At 39.0% G+C, this 14403-nt stretch overlaps 1 protein-coding gene across 1 annotated transcript in view; it reads right to left on the minus strand.

Moving 5' to 3' along the window:
- XRN2 (5'-3' exoribonuclease 2) overlaps positions 1-14403 on the minus strand; it is a 77903-nt gene that overhangs the window by 36006 nt on the left and 27494 nt on the right. Inside the window, exons 14-19 of the mRNA XM_082360541.1 lie at positions 12624-12668; positions 10813-10944; positions 5152-5270; positions 1839-1974; positions 492-599; positions 306-395 (exon numbers count right to left, since the gene is read on the minus strand). Coding sequence (XP_082216667.1) covers positions 306-395; positions 492-599; positions 1839-1974; positions 5152-5270; positions 10813-10944; positions 12624-12668 — 630 coding nt within the window. The remainder of the gene's footprint in view (positions 1-305; positions 396-491; positions 600-1838; positions 1975-5151; positions 5271-10812; positions 10945-12623; positions 12669-14403) is intronic.

Raw genomic sequence — 14403 nt, forward strand, 5'->3', positions numbered from 1 at the left:
CCACCACAAAGGCTGGAACAACCAAAAAAAATGGCTTACAGGTAGGCTGAGAATAAAAAAACTGTTCTAAGAATTTCTCCCAAACACAAATGATTTTTTTTTTTTTTTACTAAGTTGGGTCCTGATGGCCAAGGAAAGCAGAAAAAAAATAAAGTGGTGAAAAATATACGGAACTCAAATACTTTTACTTTTTTTCTGCACTTCGCTCTCTTAACTATGAGATGCAAAACAAATTGTGGCTAATGTTGGTAAAATGTACGACAAAAACCCAGTTACCAACACACTCAAAATACTAAAAGACTCACGGGATCACTCATGAGCTTCCGCCATGATGGAGGTAGAAAGTTACCACTTGCAGCTGGAAAAACCCCCATAAGTTGTTCCAGTGGTTTAAACTGTAAAAAAGAAAAAAAAAACTTTAACATACAACACACAATTTTTATCTAAGCCAAAATTCTATAAATTTTATGGCTCTAAATAGTTAAGCTTACCGGTTTGGTACCCTTCTCAAAATCAGAAGCCATATCTGCAATACCTTCAAAGTCTGAAGCGAACGGTGCATAATGGAATGGATAATACCACTTCCAGGACGCACAACCCTGGAATCATTAAAAACAGCAAACCCAAAAATCTATGTTAATGATATACACAGAAAAAAACAAATAAAAATTAGACTATTAACCTATATATTCTATTTATAAAACACGACTTCTAGTATATATTCCATGCATTAAGTTTTTCCATGAGTCCTAAGTTATTCTGATTAAATCTGAACTTTTTACTTCGCATCAATGGCCCTTTGATTTAAAAAATACTGCAAAACACCTTTAATTCCAAACTTTATATCCACAAACACAATTTGGTGAAGATTTTTATCCTTATAATGTGTTTGGTGGCATTTCTTTCAACTCTAGAGCTGCCATCATCAAATAAAATGAAGAGCAGCTGCAGCTGACACTTACTGAGCCTACAGGTGAGGAAGGCACATCACTGTGATTGAGAGTAAAACAGGCAAAAGCTTCATCTTACTATTCCCTATATTTTCAGTGAAAACTTTCTCTTTATTATAAAAATATTTAAGTAAGCCCATCAAAACGGAAACAAGTTATACTCATAGAAAAAAGAAGTCTTCCTGATATGTGTTTTGACTCTGTGCCTGGTGAATTAAAATCTTGGTAGGAGTAAAACATGAAATTAAAATATTTTATAGTTGATACTCAGCACATTAAATTACTTTCTACTTACTAATTTCAGATCACACAACAAACTGAACTTGCTTCACTCTCCGAGCACAAAACCAGATATTAACTATCTGTGTTACAATTCCCATGTCTACCTAACCTCTCATCAATCTGACATCCCAATTATCAAAGGCTTTAAGTCAGATACAGATGACTCCAATTAGAAAGCACTTCAAGTAACATCACTACGTTATACAGAGGAAATGGTATCATTCAAATTGCTTTCAAATTCTTACTAGTATTTTCCAGGCTTTGTCCTTTTTTCAGTCATTTAGTGACTATCTATTAGTTCCTCAGTTATTTTTTATTCCAATTAAAAAAACACTACACTTTAGTCATCTGAAAGACAAAGTATACTCAACCATACTCCCTGGTGTTGAAATCTTTTGACACAACAAAAAAATAGCTTTGTTTATATATTAACACCTCAGGAGCTTTAGAAACAAATATTATTCAAAGTAATGAATTTCTAAATAGGAAGCTTAAAAAAAAGTCTAGGTTTAATCTCAGAATACAGCTCAATAATACATATTATTATAGAAATTATGTTCCTAAAATGACTAACTAGAGGTTTAGAGGAAAATATTCTCTTTGTACCTGGTAATAATATCGAAGAACCCAGCAGAGTCCTTCAACGTAAGACTGCACAACTTTACGTCGGAATTTCTCATCAGCTGCGTCAACATCAAATTTGTTCTTGTAGTACCGCTGTTTCCAACCAGCTTCCCATAACCTACAAACCAGGCAAAGCCAGTGTATGCTGAATTAATATGGTAACTGTCTACCTGTTTATCACCAAATCAATTTATACTTAATGTCCAGGTGAAATGTAAATGAGTTAATAAACAGTAATGCTAACAAACACGGTTTCATTTAACTATTTCTAAAAAGTCCACTTTCACAGGATTTATTACCAACTTAAAGATAGTTAAACATCAAAAACTCAAACACTGATTCCAGTAAGATCATTATAAAACTACATTTAAAAAAAGAATAATCACTTATGCTAATAAAGTAGATACAGTACACTTGTTTGCTCAAATTTTCATACTGTTTTACATGCTTTTTGATTGTGGAATAATGCTAAAACTACATTTCTTTTTTTAAATTAACTTTTTGGCTGCATTGGGTCTTTGGTGCCGCGCGCAAGCTTTCTCTAGTTGCAGCGAGTGGGGGCTACTCTTCGTTGCAGTGCGTGAGCTTCTCATTGCAGTGGCTTCTCTTGTTGCGGAGCACAGGCTCTAGAGCTCGCAGGCTTCAGTAGTTGTGGCACGTGGGCTCAGTAGTTGTGGCTCATGGGCTCTAAAGCGCAGGCTCAGTAGTTGTGGTGCACAGGCTTAGCTGCTCCGTGGCATGTGGGATCTTCCCAAACCAGGGATCGAACCTATGTCTCCTGCATTGGCAGGCGGATTCTTAACCACTGCGCCACCAGGGAAGTCCCTAAAACTACACTTTAAAATTTGCTGTAGATATTTTTATATAGTTCAAGTTCCTCAGTTTGTTAAAATATATTTAAACTATACAGAGAAAGTCAATTAAACGCCTTAAAAAAAAAAGATTTGCATGGGTAATTCTTTTAAAGGTAAAAAGTGATTTATAAAAGAATAATCTAGAAACCAGGCAGAAATCATGTGTATACCTAACCTACGCTCCCTATGCTTGGGCCTCTTTGAGCTAAGAGTTGAAGAGAAGGACACGCATGCACATGTACACACGTATGTATGTATGTTCTGGTAAAACTTAGAAGCAGGTCAATTAATTCACTAAGTTATCATTAATCACTGAAAATACAACGTGAAGAACCACAAAGTACTCATTTCTCATTCTCCGAGAGATTAAAACATTTTCTTGAAGGAACACAAAGAAGCCAAAAAAATTTTTTTTTAATCAGGACAGATCAAGAACATCAAGATGATTCTACAGTAAGGCCATTTTCTACCATGTGCCAGATCTTACAAATTAACTGCAGTCATGTTTCAGAATACAGGTATGTCCTGCTTTTCAAAAGTTCACTTTACACCACTTTGCTTTTACAAAAGACCCCCATTAATACCTGTTTTCTCTAATCGAAAGAAATGCAGAGATTTCGCTTAAAAAAAAAAAAAGGCAGAAAGTGGGAATCTCGTTTAGCACGTTTGTTTTCAGCATGCACCCCAGGAGCAAGAGTGGCCCCGCCAGCCCCTTCCCCAGGAATCACACTCAGCGCCTTAGCATCTGCCGCCAGAGCTGTGAGCTGTGTCTGTGAGCATCTGGGCTTTATCTCCATTTATTTTGTGCAGCAAGATGTGACCTACGGTAACTGCCTCTTTACGCCATTTCGGCTCTGAAAGGTTTCATAGGCCCCCTCTACTTTCGGGGGAAACCCGCACACATTACCAATTTTAATTTCCCGCATACACAAAGGATTCACAGAAATCAATCAGGAGAACTATCCTCTATCCATAATGTGGATTATCACCATTTTACAGAAAATATGAACAAAATAAATGCTAAGAATGCCAAGCATTCCTTGACAAGCATTTCTACCTTGATTATCCCCAGCACCTGAATTAAATAATAAAGTACAAAATAAATCAAGTTTACTATTAAGCTAGTATTGATCATGATGACCTCATAGTAAAACAAAAGACACTCTAAGAGGAAATCCATTGTTATAGAAGCATAGGATAAAAACTCAGGTCAGGTAAATGTTCGATGACCAGTCATCACAGATATTAGAATCTAACATCAAAGAACATTTCTAATTATAAACACACCATCCACATCCTATATAAGAAGCATGAGATATGGACCACCATTGTTTGCTTAACTTTGAACTATATCATTTTTGCTAAATTCTTAATGAGTTACATTTATTAAGGCTGTTGGCCTTTTGCACTTCGAGCCCAGGATTCAAACCTAGATTTAATCACAGGAGAGGCTGTTAATCTTATTATATGATGATCTCCAACTTCTGGACAAATTAAAGAATCAAAGTTTCCTATTATAAATGTTAAGTATGGGACTTCCCTGGTGGCACAGTGGTTAAGAATCCGCCTACCAATGCAGGGGACTCGGGTTCGAGCCCTGGTCCGGGAAGATCCCACATGCCATGGAGCAACTAAGCCCGTGCGCCACAACTACTGAGCCTGAGCTCTAGAGCCCGCGAGCCACAACTACTGAAGCCCGTGTGCCACAACTACTGAAGCCCACGGGCCTAGAGTCCGTGCTCTGCAACAAAGAGAATCCACCACAATGAGAAGCCTGCACATCGCAATGAAGAGGGGCCCCCGCTCACCGCAACTAGAGAAAGCCCGCGTGCAGCAACGAAGACCCAATGCAGCCAAAAATAAATAAATAAATAAATTTATTTATTTTTAAAAAATAAAATAAATGATAAGTATACAGCTACAGGGAAACTTCTCTGTCATGAAATATAACTATGCATATACAAGTCTGTGGTTTTTAAAAATATACATATTTCTTAACCAAATAAGTTCTACATATTTCATCTTGAGGAAGAAACTTTTCAACTAAGAAGATTAAAGCAAACTATATCAAGTATCCAAGTGTAACTGAACTTTCTGGGTTAAGCAGCTTGAAAATGTAATCTCCACACAGTGACCTTCAGATCACATAGTCAGAGCTAAACACCTCATGCTTAGCCCATCTAGCGCCTGCTCTCAGGGGGAAAAGTGGCTTGGAGGACGAAAACTTGCATACTAATCTAGATACTTAGGTTTAACAGCTATAGCTTACATATCTCACTGGAATTTACTGACTATTCTAACCCTCCACATTAATTACTGGTGGATAAAAAGATCACAGGCAAGCATCTGAAGGCACTGCTGCTCTGAGCTAATATAGCATTAATTAGACCGCCTCTATTTCAGCAATTTGCTAACAAAGTGCTACCAAAAAATGGCTTCACCTGACGTTATCCTCTGGCTCAGGTTCACTGTCACTGTCTTCCGCTTTTCGCTTAATTCCTCCTCTCGGAGATGGGGAGCCATCAGAAGTGAAACTCGCATTAGGAGACACTGAAGGACTCTGCAGACAATTATGACATTAGGGAGGAAGGACTTAATTATTCATTTCACATAAGCAGTTACATCCAACTGCTACTACCACCATGCTTCACGGTAATACATTTTTTAAGGCTGTTAAAATAGATATTGGTAAACGTATTTTGAAAGCACAAAGACTGATCTTGGACTACTGCACTTCCCCAAAAAAGAGTAATATGGTACCAAGCTTCCTATGCTTAAACTCAAAAGAATCTGAACATTCTTAGGGTAAAAACTGCTTCAGAAGAAAAAAGAACAATTTAATTTTATAAATTTTAAAAATTAATACTTAAATATTTCTTTTCTTTGGTGATTCGCTGATCTTATGAATTCACGATCACTTTCCACCAATCAAACAGCAAAACGGTAAAGGGGGAAAAAGATAAATATATAAATTAATAATACATAAAATAGTCAAGCTGGTGAAAATGAAGTTAAATGGTATGTGTTCAACCTAGTATAACCACTCTGGAAAGCAATAGTTTAGTAATAAGACTCTGCCAGATAACTGTAAATTATTTTACATACACTATTTTACAATTCAATGTACAAATAAAAATCTATTGGTCATCTTAGAAAAATGCACATCTTATTAGTATTTCAAAGACTTGGATACCACTTTAAATTCAGTATTATCTCTTCCCTTTGTACTTAACTCAATGAAGATAGGCACACCCTAGAGTATTTTAATTTTAACTAAAAAGTTAAAGTCTTCTGCAACTTTAGTTTTATGTTAAATGACCAAAAACATAAGTGGCAAAAAAGGTTTTCATAGTAGAGGTTTTGTTCTTATTATTCACAATATATTAGATATTTTGAGTAAACTGAATTTTTTAAATTGAGAGCTCAGGAGGCTATTTTGTTGATACTATAATTAGCATAAAGGTAGTTCATACCACAGGCTAAGAAAGTTTGTTACAACAAAGCAAAATTATATTTCACATAGAGCTTATAACACTTTCCTTTTAAAAATGTATAGTATCAATTTTACCCATGATACTGTATGGCCAATACTGTCCAAAACCCCTCACAAAACCCAGTAAAAAAATAAATCCAGGAAGGCACTGTTGCACTGGGAAAATGAGATGGGTATTTTCAGTCAGACAGACCTGAGTTTGAAATACCAAACCAGCCTTTCTCGGTGCATGGCCTTGGGCAATTTATTCAACCTGTCAGCCTCAACTTGAACTGGGGATGCTACTGTTCTCATCTTCACAGATTACTGCCGGGATTAAATGAAACACCACATGTGACAGATCAATAGCACACCTGACTCACTAAGTCATCACTTTTATTTTTAAACCCCACACTAATCCATTTGGATTAAATTATGAGAGGAAGTTGGGTAAAAAGCAAACTTTCCCAAACTGACAAAATATAAATTCCATCTTTAGATAACAAAAGTAATATATCTTCAAGGAAAACACAAAAGGCGGGTGTCTGCTCTTTAATGCTAACCCCCCCCCCCACTGCTCTTTTCTCCTCTCCCTCTACCAACAAAAGGATTCCTTCCGAAACATACCAGATTCATAACAAGTCATAAAAATTTTTTTTTTAAAAGCTGCTTTGTAATCATATTCTGTTAAATTGAGAATGGCTGCAGATACAATGAAACCATACTTCAGAATGCAAAAATTAAAAACACATATTTATGAAGAAACAGACGCCATCTGATAAAACACTGACAATGTTGACCATCAGCAGACACTGGTCAAGTACTGCAGACTAACATGCCCAAACAGCTCAAAAAATCAATAAACAAAAATAAACAAAAACACGCCAAAAGAGCAAAAATCCATAACTTTAAAGGCCATCTTTAAATGAACTGGTAATATGGCTTCATGATTACTTTAAATTCAGAACATTCTAGATGAAAATCCCTCTTTGCAAAGACTCCAAAAGAAATAAATGTGTCAAGAGGAATTAATACAGGATCAAATAAGCAACGTAAACACCAACCTCTCCACTCTCACTCCCATGGGAGACGTTACTAATCAACAGTGGGTCTGGTTCTGTGGAGTCTGACTGTAATATTGCAATCCTTCTCAGGGCAATCACAGGTGACAAAGTTTAAACCTACTGCCTCCCTGACATTAAGAAAAAAGCATTCTATCATCAGTATGGTGTTTGAGAATGCCAGTCACTTTCAGTTCCACTCTGTGGGGACTGTAGTCACTATGATCTTAAATGATGGACATCAGCCTTTTCTGTCCTACTCAAGTGTCTCACTGCAATCCCTTTCACTGACCCTCCACATCTCACTCTGTATAAGAAAACAAAAATCAAAAAGAATAGATACATGTACATGTATAGGTTTGGCCAAAACGTTTGTTGGTCTTCTTCCATTAAGATGGCTCTAGTAGCGCTTAGTTGTCTTTAACTTCATTTGAAACAATTTTCTTTTTTTTGGCTACGTTGGGTCTTTGTTGCTGCACGCAGCTTTCTCTAGTTGAGGTGAGCGGGGGGCTACTCTTCTTTGCGGCGCGTGGGCTTCTCATTGCAGTGGCTTCTCTTGTTGTGGAGCACAGGCTCCAGGCACGCGGGCTTCAGTAGTTGCAGCACGTGGGCCCCAGAGCGTGTGGTCTTCAATAGTTGTGGCACGTGAGCTCAGTAGTTGCACCTTGTGGGCTCTAGAGCGTGGGATCAGTAGTTGTGGCGCACAGGCTTAGCTGCCCCACAACATGTGGGATCTTCCTGGACCAGGGATCGAACCCGTGTCCCCTGCACTGGCAAGCAGATTCTTAACCACTGGACCACCAGGGAAGTCCGAAACAATTTTCTTAGATTGTATTGTGACAGCTGTCACATCAGTGTGTATTTAAAAAAAACATCAAGATCGGTGAATTTCTGTGTAGCCATTTTAATATTGAAGATGGAAGAAAAAAGCAATATTTCTGGCATATTACGCTTTATTATTTCAAGAAAGGCAAAAACGCAACTGAAACGCAAAAAAAGATTTGTGCAGTGTATGGAGAAGGTGCCGTGACTGATCGAATGTGTCAAAAGTGGTTTGCGAAGTTTCGTGCTGGAGGTTTCTCGCTGGATGATGCTCCACAGTCGGGTAGACCAGTTGAAGTTGTTAGCAAACAAATCGAGACATTAACTGAGAACAATCAATGTTATACCACACGGGAGATAGCAGACATACTCAAAATATCCAAATCAAGCACTGAAAATCATTTGTACCAGCTTGGTTATGTGAATCACTTTGATGTTTGGGTTCCACATAAATTAAGTGAAAAAAACCTTCGTGACTGTATTTCCACATGTGATTCTCTACTGAAACGTGAGGAAAACGTTCCGTTTTTAAAACAAATCGTGATGGGCAATGAAAAGTGGACTCTGTACAATAATGTGGAACAGAAGAGATTGTGGAGCAAGTGAAATGAACCACCACCAACCACAACAAAGGCCAGCCTTCATCCAAGGAAGGTGATGTTGTGTATGTGGTGGGATTGGAAGGGAGTCCTCTATTATGAGCTCCTTCCGGAAAATCAAACGATTAATTCCAACATATATTGCTCCCAATTAGACCAAATGAAAGCAGCACTCGACGAAAAGCGTCCGGAAAACAGACAGAAAACGCATAATCTTCCATCAGGATAACGCAAGACCGCATGTTTCTTTGATGACCAGGCAAAAACTATTACAACTTGGCTGGGAAGTTCTGAGTCATCCGCTCTCTTCACCAGACATTGCACCTGTGGATTTCCATTTATTTTGGTCTTTATAAAATTCTCTTAATGGAAAAAATTTCAATTCCCCGGAAGGCTGTAAAAGGCACCTGGAACAGTTCTTTGCTCAAAAAGATAAAAAGTTTTGGGAAAATGGAATTATAAAGTTGCCTGAAAAACGGCAGAAGGTAGTGGAACAAAACAGTGAATACATTGCTCAATAAAGTTCTTGGTGAAAATTTAAAATGTGCTTTTATTTTTACTTAAAAACCAAAGGAACTTTTTGGCCAACTATATACAAGTGAATCATTCTGCTGTACACCTGAAGCTAACAGAACATTGGTTTTTTTGTTTTGTTTTGTTTTTTAATTAATTTATTTTGGCTGCATTGGGTATTCGTTGCTGCATGCGAGTTTTCTCTGGTTGCGTCGAGCGGGGGCCACTCTTTGTTGTGGTGCGCGGGCTTCTCATTGCGGTGGCTTCTCTTGCTGTGGAGCACGGGCTCTAGGTGCGCGGGCTTCAGTAGTTGCAGCAGTGGGCTCCGTAGTTGTGGCTCAGGGGCTCTAGAGCACAGGCTCAGCCGTTGCGGCGCACGGGCTTAGCTGCTCTGCAGCATATGGGATCTTCCCGGACCAGGGCTCAAACCTGTGTCCCCTGCATTGGTAGGTGGATTCCTCCCTGGTGCCACCAGGGAAGTCCCAGAACACTGTTAATCAACTATACTCCAGTATAAAATAAAAATTAAAAAAAGAAAAAGAAAACAAAAATCAAACAGAACAAAAAAAACACAATAGAAAGGCAGTCTTCTTCTCTTGGGAGATGCAAAACCTCATTTCTCAAATTCCAAATCTAAGGTCCTAAAACTTCTAATTGTGAATTTATGGGAATATACATTCAATCAGTCTCTTGATATGGCAAAAATTCTACGTATAGGATTGCCCTATAATAAGGGATTTTATCATCAATAGGATAACTAATAGAAAAATAAAACTTAAATATCCAAACTTATGCAATTTCCTTGCATCTATCATAGTAAAAGTTTACATTGTATCTTTTCTCCCTTTACAAAACTCTCTCTCTCTCATGCCTACTAGCCTGAAATAAGCAATAGCTTTATCTGCTGTATGTGTGCGTTAGTTCATGGTCTATTCCCTCACCCCTGCTTGCTGTCTTGCCACGTGCTCTGAGCTCTTGGTCTTTTGTCAATACAACAGGAAGCTAATGCACAGAGTAAAGGCTTGCTGGCTGAAATGATCTGCTCACGCAGCTTAGATTACAAAGTTCAAATAAGGAGGGATACCATGAAGCAAATCCATTCTGAGTTCGGTAGTGAGAGCTACCTTAAAACACATACTCAGATCTATTCTATGACTGAGCTGGAGAGTGAAGCTTAGGCAGTAAGGAGTACCTGTATTTAACAGACTGAGGAATACCATTCTGCAAAATGCCCATAACCGATCCCTGGAAGGAAAGGGGAAATCAGGCAGCAAAACCCTCCCTCGTCTCTCACGCCAGAGACGTGAGACATTTGGATGTCCCCTCATGCTTCTAGCACCATCACCACTGTACCTTTGGGGGAAGAGGGAAGCACTGTGGCCCATGTGCATTACAGAGACACTGCAGCCACTTAGCCATCTGTATTTACATGCATTTTCTTTCCTTTCACATCATTTAGATATTTTCATATTGATAAAGAATTTAATAGAATTAAAAATATCTCTCAAGGCAAAAGAAATTGAGAAAAACTATAAAACAAAACAACCCCAGGCTAAATGATCAAATTCACACACAACTACAGGGGCATCTGGTAAGTCGCCACCCTCCAAAGCTACATAAAAGTGAGTCACTTACAGAGTTATTCTGCATCCTCATTTCATAGGCTGCTTGTCTCGGATTATGGGCTACTTGAGATCCTGGTGAGTTTCTTGAACCAAGGGCATGAGGGGTTAATATTCCACCAGGAGAGAAAGAAGGTTGATCTCTCTAACATACATGGAAATAAATGAATGTAGAAATTAAAATTAAATCACAACACAGTTAGATGACAGGAAGAAAAGAGGGCAATAGAAAGAGTCCCCACTGTAAGCACTTAAAAGACAAAATGGATTTCTGTTAACATTACAGGGTTGTCTACACTTTGATATAATGGTAATTTACCCTGTAAACAACAGTTTGTAATAGTAACTTTGCTCTAAAAGTACATATAATTCACTGTTCTGGTATATACACGTAGAGTTTGAGAATGCCCGTCATTTGCAGTTCCTCCCTGTGGAACTATTCAAGTCTCATTAGGCTGTTCTACTACGTTTACTCACAATTTCTGAACACATTCAAGACATAATTTTAGGCAAATAAAAATAACAAATAATAAATAACTATAACATTTACCTTAATGGTAAAAAAAAAAATAAGTCAAGAGTTTGATTTCTACTCAGGAAATACAGCTTTTATTTACCCTTCACCTTGCTAGAATTTAACTCTTTATTGCCAATTAATTACAGTTATGACTATAGCTATACTAGGTGACGGTTGTGGCTGACTGATAAAACAGATGTTTTAAAAACAGATATTGACTGAAAGGAAATAATAATATATGGTACAAACTATTATATATAAAATAAATAAGCTACAAGGATATATTGTACAACACAGGGAATATGGCCAATATTTTATAATAACTGTAAATAGAATATAACCTTTAAAAACTGAATCAATATTATATATACTATACTGTATATAATATACTCTAATCACCTGATTATATAATATTATACATCAAATATACCTCAATTTTAAAAAATTAATTAAAAAAGAGGAAAAAAAATAAAGTAGAAACCAAATATGCTCCTCCCAATCTAAGTGGTTGGCAACTACCTGCAACAATAAATTACTCTTCTCCCTTCTAGGTTCCTGAAATTGCTCAAATCCAATAAAATATGGTAATAAGAGGCAGTCCCTCAACTCCATGAATTTAAAACCCAGGAAGGAAGACAAGATTCACCAGAGATAAAGGAAAGGACTGCTCAACCTGGACCACAAGCAGAGGCAGCAAGGGAGGCCGTGGAGAAGGCAAGGTGTGTGGGGCTGGAAGTAGGGACCTTCTGGAGGAGCCAAAGGGGGGCAAGGCTCTGGGTCAGGAGCGACATGGTGTATTTAGAGGACAGCAGGGGAAGAGCTGGCGGCCGGAATTCAACCAGACCACGGTGCGCTCTGCAAGGCAGACTGAGAGAGAACTGGATTCTGAGGGGACTAAGGAGTCACTGGTGATTTCCGAGCAGAGAAACAACAAAGCTACGGGTATCTTGTTCTAGGAAGATTAACCTGACAAAGATATAGACAGAGTATAGTGACTTGTAAGGGGAAAGAAACAAAGGGTTGACTGCTTTTATTACAAAAACAATATCTGATTATTGTAAAAAAAACTCTTAAACAGCTAAATGCAACCTGCCTCTTCCTGCCCATCAAGTGTTTCCCTTCAGACTCCAGAGAGCTTAGAAAGGACTTCTTTAAAATCAATACCAGGTAGGAAGGCAGCTGGGTGGGCGCCACGTCCCTAACCAACTCCCAGCCGGTAAGGAATAAACAGCTATTGTAATGAACATCTTCCTCCCAAATCGTAAACTGATACCATTGCCAGTCTTATGATATTAGCTAAAACTCACCTTCATTCTCTTTCTTTTTTCTTTCTGTCGTCTTCTAAAACTGTCCTAAAAGTATAAAATCCACATATTCTGTCAAATAATTACACAAAAATGTAAGAGTTAAACATTACCAGGAATGATTCGGGAGACAATTAAAGTTTTAAAGGAAGACCCCAGAAACCTAGGTACATAATTAAACCAGGCAATGGACTGTATGTTCAAAGTGCTGCTTATCAGAACTGCAGATGGATAGAGAGCATTCTAAATTGAGTTTAGATACAATTTAAAATGTTCCTCAATTTTTTTTTCAGGTAGTTTTTAACATCATTTCAGGAAAGAATGCAAGAGTCATGACAAGGACCCTTGGTTTTTCCCTGGAGTGAACAGGCTGCCAATAATGGAGAAGATACACATAAGTAAGAAAACAATTCTTTAAGTTGTAGCTGAAGATAGTTAATAATCAAGATGACAATTAAAAAAAAATCAACACGACAATTTAATAATGGGCCTCTATTACCTAAAAAGGGCTGGACAGTTTCTAACCCTGTCACATGTGTGGCACAAGTGGGTAAAGAGAGCAGCGGGGCTCTATGCAAACACTACCCACCAAGATTGCAACAAGTCGACCTAACGAAAGAAGGAAGAAAATTCAGATGTCTATACTGCTTATTCTGGGCCAGCTTAATTCACAGGAAAGTGTCCAGTCTGCCTTGATTCTTCCCTCCTCTCATTTTCAAAATGTAGCCATGGTTTCAACTAGACAGGATTTAGGGTTGACCTTGCTCCCCACCAAGTGAGCCATTCAAAGGCCCCCTTTCCCCAGAAAGCAGTCCTCCCACGCCTGCATTTCTGTTGAGTGTCCAGGCACTGAAACGACAGCTAAGGTGACCACGGCAGGTACTATACTGACCGTCACCCTACTCGCAGCACTTCCACCCCTCCAAGGAGTACTGCCACCCGCAAGAGGACACCTAACGAGATGTGAGCTTTGTGCTTTCTGCAGGAGGGGCTGAATGCTGGATACATGGTGACCTACTCCTGAAAACCTCCTAAGACGTGAACACCACCCACTTCTCTGATGAAGCTTTGCCCCTGTCGTTAAGGAAACGTCTCTTATCTGACCACGACTCCTCCTTCTGGAATGGTGCCCTCTGCACTGGGCTGCCAGGACACCACACTCACCTGGTTCCTTCACTCCTGCTGCTGCCTTCACTCAACAGCCCCCCAGCCCCCACACTGTCCCTGTAACGCTGGCACCCCTCCGGGCCCAATACTTGGACCTCCCCACTTCCCTGCGCTCACAGAAGGAATCCTCTCATCTCATGACTCTCCAGCCAGAGCCTCTCCCAACTCAACACCCCCACCCGCACATCTCAAGCTTGATGTGTCCAAAACAGAACCCCACCCCCAGCCCTGCACCTCCCAGTCGTCTCATCACAGCTGCTCAGACCAGACCGTCTTTCATCTGCTCAGAAAAAATGCCTTAGAGTCATTCTTGACACCTTTCCTTCTCTCACACCTAGGATTTCATCCCCCACTGGTTCCTGCTTCAACACACATTCAGAATCCAGCCACCTATTCTCACCTTCACTGCCACCATGCTGGCTCCCCTGGATTATTGCAAAGGAGTCTCTTAACTGGGCTCGCTGCTTCTGCCTTTACCTCCATACAGCAGCTAGAGTGATGGCTTTACAGTACGTGTCAGATCTTTGTCACTTTTATGCTTAAATGATGCAGACTGAAAAGCTGAAGTCCTGTTAATGACCTAGAGGGCTCTACCGGATCCATCGTCTTTCTGACC

The sequence above is a fragment of the Balaenoptera borealis genome (genome assembly GCF_965194805.1).
Source record: "Balaenoptera borealis genome assembly, chromosome: 16".
Classification (NCBI taxonomy): domain Eukaryota; kingdom Metazoa; phylum Chordata; class Mammalia; order Artiodactyla; family Balaenopteridae; genus Balaenoptera; species Balaenoptera borealis.